Here is an 18,282-nt window from a genome sequence, read left to right on the forward strand (position 1 = left end):
TTGTATTCGTCTTATCGATTACAAAACTGCAGTCAGTATATGAACTGTATAAGCAGGAAAGCGTAGCCACCTCTTGTGGTCCGGGACAGACTGTTATAACCAAGACTTTTTAATTCATTAGCTGAAGGAAATACAAGTTGGTTTAAAATGGCCACACTTTTTCATCATGTGCTAAGTGTTTCTCTATCATAGAATGGAGAATAATCTTACTCTGCATGTAAGTGGAATATGAAGTTAAAAGACAGAGCTCCGTTTCCTATACATGCAGAATTAACTGGAGATTCCCATAAAGAGTTTATTTCTCCTTCTCTCCTACTGTTGTACTCATTGCCTTTCCTGATGGGCCACATGATAAAACACTGTCCCCTGACTGTCAGACATATTTCTAGGCACTTTGTTGATGAGTAGTAGTAAGAAAAAAGTTGTTCTGAGTCCTCTTCAGTCATAAACTTCCATTATATTTAAGGCTTGACAGAATTATGAGTTCATCTAATATAATCTCCTGAGCATCATAAGCCATTAAATATCACCCAGGTACTGCTACATAAAGCCCAATTATTTTAATTAGACAAGAGCACTTCAGTCGTCCAGAAACCAAACTGTAGCATGCCACAGGCATAGACCAAAATAGACAAAGATGTCTATTGCTCTGAGGTTCTTGCAATAACAGAGTATTTCTAGGTGAGAAATGCCCCCAAAATTCCCGGAGATGGTGTGTAGCTCATCCACCAACTTTGGCACAGAATGTCAAGTCCTGGCCAATGAGACGTGAGAGAAAATTTTGACTTCCCTTTTAAATTTGGTGATCAATTTATTCCTGACCTGAGCATCACAGTATGATATACTCCATGGGTACCTAAGAAAGGAATCACAGTTGAGCAGAGAAGGTAATTTTTTTGGAGCTGTTTCTCCAAGTCTCTGTGATAAAATCAGTCTACAGTAAGTTGTGGATATTTTAAATTGTGCACAATTTTGCATTTCATCTACTGTAAAATGTTATTCTCTTTCCACAGATGAAGAAATTTGAAGCTCAGCTAGTTTCAGCTCTGGAATCTGAATATTGAATAAGTGACAGTTGAGTGTTTACTATCTCTAATATGGAAAATCCCTAGCACCCTTCCAGGGAACTGTTTGATTTAGCAGTTTGCAAGGACTAAGATTTAGTTGATAACTACTAAAATCAAATACTAATGTGATTTCAAACCTAACTCCTATTTTACCTCAGCCCTCAATTTAAAAAGGGTCTCACATGCTTGCAATTTGACCTCATTCCCATTTCAGACAAATTGGTAAAATTAGGACCATTTATCTTCTGCAAAACTGGTTTATAAATCCCAGTCTGAGCTGATTTACATTCACAAAGACCAGTTTTATCCTCTCTCATTCCTAGGTCTGTGTCCAGTTTTGACTTACCTTTACACGCAAGAACTTGACTTTATACTAGTTTTGTCTAATACAATTTCCCTGACTCAAATACAGCGTTATTCTGCTATCTGTGTTCTCATGTTAGATTACAGAGACCAGCAGCCTCCCCCCCTTTATCAGGTAACTACCTCTGTTCTCTACCTCCTTGCTCCTTCTTTCTCAGAACACATATGACAGATTTTAAATGGTGAAGTACAAAGTAAGCCACAGAATAATACATCAAGCGAAAACACTGAAGACACTGCACTTTCAATATAAAATTTGCAATGTTCATGTACAATAGCCATTTTCCAGATGACTGCATGATGCAGAAATCAGGGAAAAGGTACAGTCTACACAAATTAAGGGATAAAGAATCTGATCACATATTATGGGACATCCCATAATAATCTGGATATCTAGCAGACAAAGCTCATGAAGTTTCAATTCTAGCTCTGTTAAAGGTGAAGAGACTCACATGTTGTTTTCTAACATTATTTTACTAGCTAGGTTCTTCATGATTTGGGATGTAAAGGAAAAAGCAGTTATTCTTCTACCTATTGAACCAAGCACAAGTAATTGATTTGTCCTCCATATAAAAAGTATTTGTTTTGCTTTTGCTATGAGCTAATGTGGTCCATGTTATTAATAATGGAAACATTCTCTAGATTGCTTTATCCACTCACTGCTGACAGTTGGGTTTCATATCAGTCACCAGATCAGTGAATTGCAGCACTGCAAGATACGGGCAATGGAAATGATGCACCTTGACAGCAATACATTGCTTGTTAATTGTACAATGCTATTCTGGGGTAAACATTTTATTAAAGCATCAACATTCTACCACATTTTTAAAAGCCCCATGTTTTCACAGATCGTTTTAAACCCCATCATATATTACCAGAAAAAACTTACAAATCCCCAAAGAATTTTGGTCAGAAAAGAACTGAGAAAGCCTGTCATATTTTAGCAATGAAACATCTTGCTTAGCTACTGAAGCATAATATGTCAACAAGATGGAATTCCACTTTCTAAAGACTAGAGTGCCCACTCAATAGAAGAAAGCAATACATGATTATTGCTTAGAGCAATGCTAGCAACTCAGCATTTAGCAATAATAGAAAATGTCTGTCTCATTTTCATTCACCTTCAAAAACTCCCTATACAATAAATATTATGAAACACTCCTGTTGTGAGTTGGTTTCTTAATCTCAGCAATATCTTCAGCTATTACCTTATCATGGTAACACTCTTCTGGTGAATTTTCTTAAAAGCACAAATTTAAAGACATATGGAACAAGGACAGATACCTGAAATGTAATAAGAGAGAGTAACCAATTTTACTAGGAGTACTAGGATAGCAGATATCTCCTATTTCCATTTTAGTGTTTTGCAAATGTCATAAGGGTCTCAAGGTCTTTTCTTTTCTGAATTATTCCTCTGTTTTTCAAAACCTTGGGGCCTCTTATTTCTGCTCCTGCTTCAACTTTCATTCCCATCTTAAAACTCTGACAAAAATTCAGATTGTTGTGTACAGAGCCCTTCTTCACCCATGACCTTTTATTAATCTGATTATAAAATTAAAAAGATTATATTAGTGCATGTATCTTCAAAGATTATCCTGAATTACCACTATTCATCTTGACTATCTTTATATCTTGGAGTACTTTAAAAGGTGACTGTTTTCTCTTTACATACATTCAAGATTTTCCTGCTAAAGAAGAAGCAGAGCATACGTCTTTAATGGAACATTTATACCTATATCTCAGTTTGAAAATAAATTCTTTTAGGTTAGTCAGACTTTCAAACATTTTGATCATGCAATATTATGTGGAATAATGTGCCAAAACCAGACAGAAGAGGGATAGAAATTGCACAAAGAAAGTACATGCGATCATGACAACACATTGCATTAGAGCTGAGCTTTACAACAAAAAACATAACTGCCAGATGTGGAAACTGCTTTTCACTTCTAGACTGGGGTACTCTTACAAACTATTATGCACTTTCATACATATGAAATAGTTCTGAAATAGTATTTGTGAACTAGTTCAGGTTCCAGAGGGAGTACAGGCACACTCACATAGCACTACAACTGAGATATAAAACCCTAAAATAAACACCACCACTCCAAAAGTTTAGGACACGCCCAACTACCAAAATCATTGTTTGATTTATGCAAATTAAGTGGATATGAACTTGTTGCTTGGAACTTTTACAATTCAGACTTGTTTCCTCAAAACAAAGTATTCTTCCCAATTATTCAGGATACACACATATTATTGTGCTTAACAAAGACATCACTGAAGATGAAATGTGCATGCTAGGAGATGCATGAACAGGAGATAATGAACCACAAAAAGAGCTTTGCAAACAACAGGAATGTGTATTGCAGTTCTCATGTAACTATTTTAGAGTGTCCTCTATTCTATTAAGCTTTCTGAAAAGACAGACAATTATTAATGCTACAAATACGGAGCAATTGCTTTTGACATGTGCTTCCTTAGCTATGGAAGAAGAATGCAAGAAGAAATCAATGGGAAAAAATTGCTGGGAAGAGTGAAATTGCCTTAGGGATTTTGTTCTATGTAATACAATGGTCTAGGAATTCTATTTATAAGGAAGACATGCTATTTATATCTATTGATTTTTCAGGGACCTCTTGAAGTCTGCAGCCTTAAAATTTCACCTATCCTAGAAGGAAACACATCGTTAGTGAAATCTTGATGTTCTACAGTGGCATTATGCTTACTGAACAGTAAATACAGTGGAAAAGAGGTGAAATAACCCCAAATTTTGTGCTCCCTTCACAGAGCTATAAAACTTCCTTTATCATTGCACATTTAACACAGTAAGGTTGAGCACTCACTTGCAGACTGGAGTTTCACATTAGTGGATATGAATAAAGGGCCACAAAAATATCAGTTATGACAGTTTGTTCTTAATACCATTTAAATCGTCATCCAGACCTTAGTATAGTTTAAAGTGGTCTCAGGACCTCCATGAACCTTCAAGAGTCAGGTCTCCTAGCAAAGGATTATCAAGCAACAGAGAATCTCTGGAAATACATTCTTCTTTTTGCTTACACAGATTATGCTAGAAATGAGTAAACTCAAGTGGAAGAGATTAGCAGAGGCTCTATCTCCACTATCCCCAATCTTCCATATCACCCCATTCCAAGGGATAGGTCAACTGATATTGTATGCTGCAAAATGTTTATACTGTTGTGGAACAAGGGTTGACATGCAGTCACATGTTAGTGAGTTATCATCCTACCGAAAGATATTGACAGGAGATGTTTTGCAAGACACATGAGCTGTATGTGTCAAGGCATACTTTTTTAAAAAACAAGTAGTACAATCCTTTTTGAAGCTCCATTCTAAACTGCTTTTAACTCCAAACTTTTCTTTAATATGCAGGAAATAATATGCCAGTATAACATAAAACAAGACAAAAATGTTTTATTCATAGAGCTTTTGTACGCCTTGATTATCACAGCTTTTCCTGTACCCAGGCCAGCTGGTACAATATGTACTGTCTTCTATGTTTTGTTGCTGTTTTCTCGTATTAAATATGTCAAAATTTTATATCTGAGCAATAAAAGTTAGTAACATAGGTCTGATGCATAGTAATGAAGGTAGAACAACAGTGTATAATGGTTATATCTTGGTAAATCAATTAATATGTTTATAGATAATGATTAAAAAATATGAAAGATTAGGCAAGAGTGAGGTCAGTCAGTAGTACCAAAACACGGTTTTGGGGGAGGACTATTCATAATCATTAAAAAGATATCTGCACGCTACTTTTCAAGTGAAAATAAATCTCTCTTCTTGTTCTATTTCTTTTCCTGAAAGCCTGAATAGATAGTAGTGTCTGACTGCAGCAGGTACATATGGGGATGCTTAAATTTAAAACTCTCTCCTCACCTTTTTGGTACAGTTCTGTCTAGATATTTACCAGGCTGTTTCTGGGCCCCACATATTGCTGTTTCCAACTTTCCTGAGACAAAGCAAAATCCACTATCTTTAACATTCTCAAAGGACCCTTTAGCAAATTAAGAGCACTTTCTTGGAGACTCACATTTAGCTTTGACTCCAATGGCAATGACTTTGCAGAAAGAGATTCTAGTTCCTCATCTCACATATGGGAGAAAGAAACTGAGGAAGGCAAAATGTCTGTATCCTAGCCTGACTCAGTTACCTGTTCATTTTTCAATGCTCTTTCACACTTGGTTGAAGTACTTACATGTTTGGCACTGCCTCACACAGTTTTTTCTCTGAATAATGGAATATTTCTTTTGCTTCACTCCCTGGTTGCCAGTTTATTACCTACTTGGTTTCTTCTGCCTCTCCTTTTCTAAAATGGCTGCTGAAAACCCTTTTCAGTTACTGTCTTGACTTTCTCTTGAAAACCTATCCCTCCTCCCTTCCTTGATCCATCTCATCAGTTAATCAAAATCCTCGTCTACTTGACAGTCGTTAGCTATCCTTATACTGCAATTCAGACCTGAACAATCAGATTGTTCTGTGCAGTAGACAACTACTTCTCTACAAGGGCTTTTGGGTGAATAATAGACCGTTGCTATCAGATGTAACTTCTGCTGTTAGCAATGTTATCAGCTTGGAACTTTACGCAAAGACAGAGGTTTAAATACACCAAAAGAGACTCTACATATCTAAAGTATAGTTTAAAGGATGACGCAGATATTCATAGCGAATCTCCAGATTCATGTTGCCTTTGTTATTTCTTTGCTTGCCAGCTTCAACAAGGAACATGTCTCTAACATAAACCGTACACGTAAGCATTGAAAGGTATCTTTTGCTACCTTTTCTTGGTTGGAAAAAGGGGATGTTATTCATCTTGGGCCTTTCTTTGAGCTTATAAATCACTGTGTACAACCATGAGGGAAGGCAGAGCTCTGAAGTGAGTGTTCCTGGATTCCATATGGACGAGTGGAAGGCCTTCACACTAAAAGAAGCCAGGTTTTGTCTGGGGTAAAAAACCCACCATAGTTTAATTTTCTGAACAGAAAATACTCGAAGTGACTACAGAAAACAGAGTAGAATTAAATAGCTTTTCTAGCTGTCTTGTCCTTGCAGGTGGATCCTTACCTTCAGCCAGTTTTCTCACAGGCAGATGATGTCAGTGCCAGAACCCTCACCACAGGAAACCTTCTGTGACAAATCTTCCTTGAGGTTATCATTTGTTAGGGTGCAAACAAAGATTCAAACACATGTATTTTTACCCTTTTCCTTAATAGATTCTGATGAAGGACCTTAATGTTACCAAAAGCTGTCTTACAGACCCGTCTCTTGCTTCTCACTTCAGCATCAGTGATTTGTACCCCCTAATGTTCAAGATGTCACATAATTCAAAACAAAGGGTGAGGTTAAACTGCAGGCTGCAGATCTGGTCACTAGCAAGCACAGCACAGAGTCCATAAAAGGAAACAGAGCAGTTTGCTAAACCAGGCAATACATCAATCCTTTATGCTATGTACACCTTATTTACAGGGCATTTGCAGATTCAGAATGATGATGAATGAAGCTGCAAAACACAGTTTGATTTTTATCACTTCAAGGCAGAGACCAGAGTAAAAATTATGTGCGATTTTATCCTATTTAGCAAATCCCTAATAGTTAATCCACTGGCATTTCTTTTTGTTTACTCAGTCTTTCTTATTACTTTCCTACCTTCTGCTTTATTTTATAGCCCTATGCCTGCTCAGTGAGTCTGGGGAGTACTCTGTTTTACATGCACCACTGCATGGACAGATAGGAAGTTTTACCAAGGTCGACAGATGCTAACCTTCTCACAGAAGACAAGTTACTCTGACTTCCTAGTTCGGCTAACTATTATTCTTCCATGGTATCAGTTTGGGCAACATCAAAACTGCAATAAAAAGTGCATTTTCCACGGGAAAGACAACAACAAGAGCATGATAATATTTTATAAATATAGATATTTTCTTTTCTCTCATAGCCTTCATGGGATTCAGTAATAATACCAACCATGGAAAGAGTCACTTAGTACAAGCATCAGTTAGTTACTCTGATTTAACATTTAATAGGGTTTTTTCTACATATTTCTATTTCTTTCAAAGCTTGATTCTTGTAAATCACCTGGTTTTTTTCCACTGCCAAAAAATCCACTGATCCACATGATATGACCTCTTAGCAAAAACATTTTCAAGTGTCATCTATTTTTGTTTACCAGAAATCCATCATTAATAGTGCATGCCCCCTGCTTAAAAGCAATTTTTATGAGAAAACAAAAATATTTCTATATTTCTTTTCATCATGTATCCTAACATGCATAAGCAATGTCACTGCGGTATCACAGCCTGGTCATTCTCTCTCTCCTTTTTTAAATGACTTTCAACGAAAGTTTGTGTTAATATAATAACAAATGGTTTGCACAAGATCCTGTTCCTTTTTGCTAGGAGAAGAAAGTCAAAGTGCATTTGGATTGTCATTTACACAGTTCGATTTCTTACTGTAACTACTCAGCAACTTCTTAAAACAAATAATTCTGGAATGGATATAGACAACATGACGAAGTCATCAATCCTAAGATATGGTGCTATATTTAAATTGTTTATTGAATTACAGTATCCTGCTCTGGTGTGAAGGGCAACTTGGAGTCACTGATGGAAAAGGAAGAAAACATTTCCTCCCTTATTCTAACATTGTATAGTATCAGTTGTTTCCCACACTGCTAGTAGGAAAATATATGTTCTTACCCCACAGCCTATTCCGTTGCCTGGTTCACATACAATTTTCCTCACTCCTGGTTCAGGAAGCAAACCCGCTCCACAGCCGGGAGTTGGACACAGCACCCCTCCCATCTGCAGCACGCACTCCTCGGCCCCATAGCGCTGGTAGCGGTTGTACTACAATATAACAGATTGTTGTTAAACTTCTAACAGCACACAAAATACCCCCTTAAACTTTGAGCTTGAATCTATTCTACATAATCAAGTCAACTGTCCTAATGTTTCACATGCTAAATTCAGGTTATTTGTCAAAAGTCTAAAAGTTCTCAGTGTCATTAAATGGAGTATCATTCCACTCCAACACACATCATATGAATCGTTTTCTGATGAGCAGCTATCATTTTCACCACCAGAAAATTGTGTGGGATATTAAAATCAAGAAAACACCAGACTATTTCTGTAAGTAACCTCAAGAACTCTTATATTGCTATAATAAAACTACTGTAAACATCATAAATATAGTCCAACAACAGATACTGACAAATGCTGTATACAGATTGAAAAGAAAGCCACAAAAACCTCAAGGATCTAGAGCTAGAAGTACAGTATAATGTTTTGGAGCTAAAGGGTTGTAAAAATTGCCCAGCCAACTTTATTTCAAAATAAATTTCATTAAACTGATTGGCAAGATAATTCTCTGATAAACTTTTATTTCACTGTCATCTGTAGATTTTTCCAGGGTCTCCCAGGAAATTTTCTTAGTTTTTGCAGTTTTCATCTAGTTCCATCCTGATAGCCTAAAAGGCTATGGAAATGCCTCCATTTTAATGATGAAGACACTGACACACAGCAATATTAAATAACATGCTCAGCGTACCCTCACTGACAAGAACGCCCACTCTAAAATGACTGATGCCATTGCAATAACTTTTCCTGGTCTAACTTACCCTGCTTTCAGCCAGAGAGAAACTGAGCAAGTACAAATCATGCTGCATACATGTAAATCACATCCACTCTAGGGTTCCGTGTTGGTGCAGTTCCACACTAGTAGCTATATGACCATTGTAAACCAGGCTTCAGATTCACCTATAAATCTGGTCTACTGTAGAGTGAAATAAATGAAAGCATTTGGTCCTAACAGCCCCAAAGAAAACAGGAAAATCCAAAAGGCCAAAGAGGAAGGCAGTAGTATTAATTTTCTCCGTGAGCAGAATGACTTTATGGTGTGCTAAAGGAATGAAACAGAGCTTTATGTTACAGCACTTAAAACAGTATTTAGTGCTTCATAAACTTTTATCCCATAACTGCTCAGGAAAATCCAGTTCCCTTCTCTTTTGGGATAGCAAACAAAAAATTCTTTCTCCAATCTGCACCCCTCACCAAAGAAATCCTACAAGGAAAACAGTCATTAGGACCAAAACCTCAAACACCAAGCATATGAAGAAGAATTTTTAAATTACCAAGACAGGGGCTCCACTGCATATTTTCTGAGCACAGTTAAGAAGATTCTCCTGCAAATGTTGCCCTAACATGTCACATTACACTGGGTTTTTAAAAATAGTATGTGATGTCTTAAAACAGGCTAATATATAGACACAAAAGTGTTACATCACAGAAAAAGAAAAATAATTGCCAAACCCTCCTTTGTCAATGAACAAAATAATCCAAACAAACTTCCTCTCAAACGAAAAGCAAAATCTAAAAGTTGAGAAACCTTCAAAATACCACTAAGTGTATGAACAACATCCAGAAATCCTGAATTAAGGATCTTGGATCTGGAAAATGACAGTACTTTGAGAAATGTACAAGACATGTCTGCAAAGTCTCCTTGGATGTGGAGGCTCAACAAGTGAACTGGTGTTTTTCTATGTTATTATTATGCATTATGGAGTAATGGCATAAATATTTAATGTTGGATTCTATAAATTTTCAGGAAAGTTTGTGATCCTTACACTAAATACACACTAAGTGCTCTGAGTCATTCTGCTGGCCTTGAACAGAAACATGGGTAACCATAGATGCAAAACTCTCCACTGACCCAATTTTTCTTTATGGTGGAGACTGGACCTGAATGTGAGGATGGTGATTGTCTTGCTCCGTTAAAAGGGAACATTGTGCTGGATGTGGGATTGTTAGCAGATTCTCATTACAGAGGCAAACACCAGTAACACTGTAGCTGAAATTCTGTCAGCATTTCCATTATAAATTATCAGCTGAAAAAAATAGATATACTTTCCAGTTGTTAACTTCGCATAAAAGGGCATGGAGAGACTCCTCCTGTCTTCTCTCCTTTTTTTTTTTTTTTTTTTTTTTAATACACAAAAATGGAAAATATGTATGATGGGAATCAACTTGTTAGGGAAAGTTACAGAAAGGAAATCTCCAGTCTATGTACTTGCAAGACGGACAAAGCCATCAAATTCTGTCCAACAAATTTGACATTTTATACTGGTTCAGCACAGGATTCATGCCAACTCAGTATAGCCCTCTCATCAGTGATTTTCATACTATAAATGCCAAAAAATGATCAGTCTGAAGACAGGAAAGATTCTACTAAATGTATTTGCACATCTTGACATCTAGTTACCAGCCTTCAAAGTCCAGATACATTTATAAGATGTCATTTTTCAATTTCTTTTTCCTTGTGCCTGTACACTAGCTCATTTAAAACCCAGAAACCAACTGAAACATGTAGTAGCAGAATGTATACACACAGTTATACACAGTATAAATGGTTTTATATTCTTTATTCAGTGTCCTGAAACAAAATGACTCACTTTACATTAAGGGTGCATTTATGAAAGGTTTGTAAAGGACCAAACCACTTATTCATTAATTATTAATTAACTATTTGCATATAGTGACAGATTATATCTATTAGAGGCATTTTCTCCTATATACCACAGCCATACATACCACACATGACTGATGCAGTCAACATGCTAAAAGCAAGTCAATTTTCAAAAGTCCTTAAATCTCTTTGGAGCCCATGATGTAATTCTGATCACATGTCTAAATGAGCTATTTAAGGATAGTCCAGCAGACAACCACCACTGGTTTACTTTGGCTCTTATTCTTAACTGGAGATTTAAAGTAGGATTCATTTAACTTAGTTTGGATTTCTGCAGTGATGATGCCTCTAGTTGTACTGGTTGCTTAGACTCCTTTTATAATTATCAGGAGAGACAGGATGAAATTCATATTTTATTTGTACGTCAGCATGAGAAGAACTGAGCCCTGGAGTGCCCTGTTCTATTAACAATAAAGAGAGATCAGGCAATTTGCTAGATATTGACACCTGAAATTAGGCGACTCCCAGAATAGCTGCTTCAGTTCTAATAATTCTAAATGACCTGGCCTAAGCTATTTTTGAAACGAAGGTCTAGGTACCTAAATAGCTTAGACTGTATACTGCCTCACACAATTTTAGCTCTTCAAAAATTAAACATCTAACCTAAACAAGTCATATAGGCTCCAAATATATTGAATGAGAAGAAACAAGATCCCCAAAAGGGAATTCGTCCTGACTTACATGTGATGTCTAAGGTAGGATAAATCACTCTGTGGAAGTGCTATAGCTGAAGCTGAGAAAAATAACTTAGGCTAGATATCTAACATGTAAAGAGCTGTCATTAAAAGATGAATCTAACTCATGTACAGAAGATACAAAATATTTCAATAATTCAATTGACAATAATTGACAATAATATGTCAATATTTCACAATATCTGTTACTCAATTACCATCAGTGTGGTACCTCCTATTTAGAGATGTACTCATCATGTAAAACAGTTCTGCATTCTACAAGGAGGAGAAACCTTTCCAATAATTTTCAGGAAAAACCTCTTAAAACGTTTAATATATGGGGAACTTGACTGAACTGGCATTCATGGCACCTGATTTCATTCCTGGCAGTGACACAGCTTTCCTGTGGTTTTCATGTAAGTTACTTAATCTATGCTTCTCATCAGTTCCCTGTTTGTAAAGAGGGAGAATGCTACTTGCTGATTTCACTGTAGTGTTACCAGGCAAAATCTATTAATAGTCATGAGGACATCAAATACTATGGTAATGAGGGCCATAAAATTACACAGAAATCACCAGCCATCTACTGCTGATAGAAAGCAGCTTTCGAGCAAAACATGTCAGGAATTTATATGCTACTGTAATAAGACCCTCAGAAATAAAAAAAAGTAAATAGTTGTTGAATTCACCATAGAACCATATATCTCAATGCTTATTAAAAAACCCCCCAACAAAACCCAACAATAACAAAATGACCTAAAAACCAGGATTTACTGCAAATCACTAGTGCTAAAACAGTTAAAGGTATATGAACAAGATAGATGTAAAACATCCTGGTTTATTTTTTCTCTAAAACTGCAACCTGTTGTGAACTTTTCCCTTAGTTTGTGAATTGTCCCAGTCAACCCAAATCTATACTTTTCATGGAATAAAATTTTGAGTGGAAAAAAATCCCAGTTCTACTTCTGGATTTCAACAACATCATGAAGTTCTTCATGTAATCTGTGCTCATAAAGACTTGTTAGGGCCTTTAGAAATTATTTTTATAAATTATTGTAAATTATGGTATGACATAGACAAGAAGACTGGATAATTGTAACCATTTAATCCCTGCTCCCCACTTTGCAGATTGGGATGGTTTCCCTTGAGTCTTAGAATGTACTGGGTTTTCAAACAGTGGAAATTCTATCATTTGATGTTGTAAATCAAGGGTAATATAAATCAAATCACTGGGCTGACACAGGAATAAAACAGGTTTAACTATGGATTGCAGTCTTTTCAGTTGCATTCAGATTCAGATGGAAAGACAAAACTGAAATGCAGCTGGATGCACAAAACTCTTGCAAGATACACTTTGTGAACACAGTGATTCCATCCTATGTTACTTAATTTGCAAGTTATGCTTTAATTTTATAGAACCATAGAATGGTTTGGGTTGGAAGGGACGTTAAAAGATCATTTATTTCAACCCCCCTACATTTGTGCTATTTTAATTTTGCTTTTACACTTTGGACACAGTTTTCTTTATTTTCCCTTTTTTCCTCACACCTAAAAGCATCTGCTCAGTAGTAGCCTTGCAGGGAACTTTGGACAAAAGTTTAACAGTAGATCTAAAGCCAAAATTTCTAATCTCTGAAAGGTAATTCAATTACTTGTTTCTCTTAATTGCATGTAATGGTCTCAGAGGAAAGAAAATCTACTTTCTGGCGTCAGATTGTTTTTACTACTCCTATAAATCAAATCACCATCTGTGTGTATTAAAATTAGATTGTGGAGACTATTAGTCCATAATGTAGACTAAGCACTTTATTTTTATATATTATACACATACAAAAAAAAAAAAAAAAAAAAGAAGAAAGAAAGAATTAGTTCTGTAATGTAATTAGGCAACTTAAAGTATAAACCCCTCAGTACTCATTGGACTAGTAAAAACACTTACAAAAGTGTCATCTAAAATATAGCTTTAAAAGAGATGTACTGATATGGCTCTCCGTGGAGCCCTCATACTTCACTTTTCCTGAATTACTGAGTGACTTTGCTGGGCAGTGGTAGGATAGGAAGAGCAAGTTCAGAGCTTCAGCTCCTTCTTGCTCCCAGACAAACACCACAAAGAAGACCAGAAAAAGAGCCACCTTCTAGGGAGCTGGAATTTGACTGACTTTGGAGAGTCATGGAAAATCGGGTAAGGCAGTCTCAAGAAAATATTTAGATAAGGAACCTTGACTGGACCAATTCAACACAATTCATGGACAAAATTTAACTGGAGTAAAGAGGGGGAAAGAAAGAAAAGACTGCAGTTTGCAGAATGATATGAAAGAAAGCACAAGGTGAGAAGTATGAAAATAGAAAATAAAGAACACTGAGAAGACACTGGAGCAGATTGTACTGGAAATCGAACTAAATATGTGAGAGACAGTACGATGCACTGAAGAAAGGGGACCAAGCACACTGTATGGCTTGGCACTGTATTTACAAACTACTGGAAGTTTGTGATCTTCCAGCAGGTATTTGTGAGATCAGTCTGAATAGACTGAATGCTGGAGATAAACAGTTCCTTCCAACCTTCATGGAGCTCGAATACACATTCCTTTCTCCCCTACTACAACAACCACCAAGGCTGTAACTGATGCAAAGAAATCTTTTCAGTTGATGCTGTTGCAGATCGTGCAACTGAGATTCACTGAAGCAGATACTGGCTCACAGGAATTTCACTTCTCAGGTCACAGGAGTGAACACATGCATATTCCAGTAAAGCAGATCAAAGTCATCCAAAGGATGGAAGAAATCTCATCTTCTACATCCACCTGAGATCCTGAACGCTGCAGTTCAAATCTTCTCTGTGAATTTAATAAATGCTGGGTGGAAGAGAATTCCACTATTTTAAGATGCACTCAAATTTTTAATTGAGAATTCTTGTGGTCAAGTAAACAAATGAAAATTTGGATTTGGGTCCTACACAAGATGACATATTTTTTGGTTTTGACAGGAAAAGAATATCCTTTAAATTAGTTTTGATCACAAGTACTTTCTTCTTTCTTCCTCTTCATTTTTTATTTGAGCTGTTGAACCAAAAATAAATTACTTTTACTTGTCTAGTGCACAGACAACAAGTTAAAAAAGGAGTGGGAAAGCAGAGGTCCCCCACCTATGACAAGAACTCAAAGAGAATAAAATTCTGATAACACAGGAGAGACAAATCTGAGGAACTTGCACTCAATTACCTCTGAAGTCAGGGAAGAAGGTGGTTAGGAGACATTCAAAGCAGATACAGCATAGGCAGAAAAGAGGCACTGGCCATATGAAATTACAAGACTATAGAGTTTGTTGTGTAGTTCCAGATATAAAAAAAAAAAAAAAAGAAAAAAAGAAAAAAAGGTGGTGTAAAGAGGATCAGGAATATAATGCAGTAGCTCAGTTTTTGAGAGAGAGTGATGGGATGCTGATGACAAATCCAAAAGGTGAGCCAAATGAGATGGACAGAAATCAGATATTAGGCACAAAAGTAGAAGAAACTGAGACATGTGTGAAGGTATCACTCACATTGAGTACTAGCTGAAGCCAGAGGACTGGGTGGGAAAGCACTGAGCTGTAAGGAAGTATACTTGAAAAGATATAGATTTGAGAATTCTAACAAAATAGCTTTGGTTTAGGAATTATGAACTGGATAAATTATTAAGAGAAAATTTATTCTTTTTTTTTTTCTTTTTTTAACTGCATGTGAATTATCGAGAAGTAATTTACATTTTTTCCAAGCATAGTTATCAAAAAATCTTGACCCACAAATACTTCAGAATCACTTTGTTGATCATATTTGACAGTTTCCTGCACTAAACTCAGCTGATTAATTAGAACTGTCACATGACATTACTTTTGCCTGAATGGGTAAATATATATCAATTAGTTTAAGACTGACTTTGCATTAGTATTCTGTAGCATATTCTTAAAAAAATTTCTTCTAGCAAGTATTGCAAGCAAAAATAAAATAATCAAAAGGATTATCCCATTGCCACACACATGTATTGTATACAAATTCCTTAAAAACCTTAGTTAATATTAAACGACTTCTGTCTATACTGATTTCCATATCTCCTCAAGTTGCAGCTCACAGAAAAAAACCTGGCATAAGTCCACACCACCTTTGAACAGCATGGGGATGTGCATCTGCAGATTTTCAAAACAGTATATTCTTTTCCATAAGTTTTTCCCAACTGGCAAGGAAATGTGAAAAAAAAAAAAAAAAAAGGAGTGCCCCCATTGAGGCTTGCTCAGCTTCCGGGGATATAAACGCCCACAACGTTTCTAAAGAAAAAGTGAGCAGTGATATGAATTGCAGTAGCAGCTGATAGGAGAGATCTGTTAAAATTGATCATTCCCCTGTCAAAATATCAAGAAACTGGCCAATACATTCTGCAAAGTTGTCAGAGCAGATGATATAGCAGAGAAGCACAGCTATACATTACTTAGCAGCTTCTTTCCCTGCCACTAGCATGTCATCTGCTTCATCTGTGCTGTGACCTGCTGGGGGCACTCAGGTATAGCAGCAGATTGCTTGCTCTTGCGTTATTTGTTTTCCCTTCCAGCATTCAGATGTAGCTGCTATTTTATTCATGAATCACAATATTCCATTTAAACAATTAAACAAGGTGGTTTTTTTATCACTTTGGGGAGAAGAGGGAAGTTTCTCAGAGAGTCATTAGGGAGACTCCATAACAGTTCACTGCAAGTCATTTTCCTGTGTTGGTATATTGTAGTGTGTAGGTCTGAAATAAAGTGTTCTCTCTGCTGTCTCTGGCACTGGCTTGTTGAATTACCTGCCTTCCACTCTATTTGGACAGAGCCCATATTTAGTGCATCTTTAACATATTTTTGTAAGCAGCTTGTACTATCACCACTTGTAGAACCACTTGCATTTACTTGCAGAGACAGCCAGCCTGACAGGCAAATGGGTACTGCAGGAGACTAACTTTCTTATATTGTGCTATTTTTCAATAGCTCCCCAGTTAATAATCTTTCATCCCAATCCTGAGTGCATCTCAGGTACCTATGAAGTGAAGCAGTTAGCCAGCAGGTTGGACCGCATCCATTATGCCAAGTGAAAATGATGGATTATGAACAGTGAAATCAAATTGCAAGAACAAGTCGAACCGAGGTAAAGACAGTTAGGAAGCATCAGGTTTTACCCTTCCTGGTGTTGCATGTCCAGAAGACTCTCTTTGCTTTGTACAGACTTTTGTGCACTGGGAGAGTCTGTGAAAAGGAGGTCCAAACCAGTTAAAGCCGCTTTTGGAGACTTTTCTAGGTCAGACTCTCTGGCACTTTCTCAAAGGGTCAAGTATCAAGTGAGGTAGCAATCTGTTGCTAGATGTATTTGTGTTGCATATTAAACCATTTACTTTGGAAGCTGGTGTTATGTGGTACCTTAGGTATCCACAATGCATATCATGTACCAGGGAGGCTTGTACTCTTCTGTTTCACCACACATGCTAGGATCTCCTCTTTCCATAAAGTCTAAAAACAACTGCCTCTTTAAAAACTATCTTTTTGCCACCAACTAAACCTTAAAAGATAGACTTCCCAGCTAGAATGAATTTCCCGTAATGTACATTCCTGAGGGAATAGAAGACATGGGAGTTCTACCTGTTCAGGAGATTGCAAAGAAGTTTGACTATTTGGACAACTGTTTTATTATTATAGAACTTCTTTTGAGAAATATTACATTAATGAGTAACTCTTCAGGCTTCGAGTTAAACACAAGTCTTTTTTCTCAGCATTAGTTTTCCTTCAATGTTTGCATCTAGATAAAGAAACATTTTATTTGGATAGACAGGTAGACAGGCAGACATGGTTTTGAGTGGTTTCATCCTGCAAGCCACTGAAAACCTTGATCTCTTAATGACATCAATAAAAATTATATATGGTCAGTATTTCCAGGAATATTCAATGAACAAAAGGCAGAGAACAGGAGTTTGTATCAGGAACAGGTCCTTGAATTTAATTTGACTGAAATTTGGTTGATAAAGGCAAGAGAGTTGATGAAGCAGACTTCTCTAAGGCATTTGTCTTGCTGCTGCCTGCCTTATATTAAGAGGATGAAAACTTAGCTATCTGGCATGTCTAAAATATAACTGTAAATGGGCAATCATTATTAAGCAGGTGTGTTTCCAAAATGATCCTGAAAATAGATTCCTGGCCTTATGCCACCTAAAATTTTTATCAGTGACTTGGAAGAAAACCAAGAACATAGAACATCAGTGATAAAGCTCGTAACAATGTGAGAAGAGGAAGTAATGAACATGTAACATGGATGGTTAAGTTCATGCTACAGGGGTGTGTGAACTGTTGATAAACTGGGTTTAAAACAAACAACTTTTCAGCACAGTCACATGTAAAGTTATTCTTCTAGGAAGAAACTATTACCCACAGTTGCAGAACAGGATTCCTGTCTGGGAAGCAGTGTAATGGATCGTGAGCTGAATCTAATCTGTGTCCATCCACGTCCAAAAGCACTAAGGCACCTCTTAGATGAATAAATAAAAATCTCTAGAAAGGAAATTATATTCCTTATTGGGCAGCCACTGTTTTAACTGGAACCCAGAAGCTCCAGCAGAAATGCCCACTTCAAACTGAAAAGTTCC

At 36.6% G+C, this 18,282-nt stretch overlaps 1 protein-coding gene across 1 annotated transcript in view; it reads right to left on the reverse strand.

Annotated features, from left to right (window-relative positions):
* Nucleotides 1–18,282, reverse strand: part of PRKN (parkin RBR E3 ubiquitin protein ligase) — a 746,156-nt gene that overhangs the window by 108,797 nt on the left and 619,077 nt on the right. Inside the window, exon 10 of the mRNA XM_074899316.1 lies at nucleotides 8,150–8,299. Within this exon, the coding sequence (XP_074755417.1) occupies nucleotides 8,150–8,299 (150 nt within the window). The remainder of the gene's footprint in view (nucleotides 1–8,149; nucleotides 8,300–18,282) is intronic.

Source organism: Athene noctua, chromosome 1 (genome assembly GCF_965140245.1).
Source record: "Athene noctua chromosome 1, bAthNoc1.hap1.1, whole genome shotgun sequence".
NCBI lineage: Eukaryota > Metazoa > Chordata > Aves > Strigiformes > Strigidae > Athene > Athene noctua.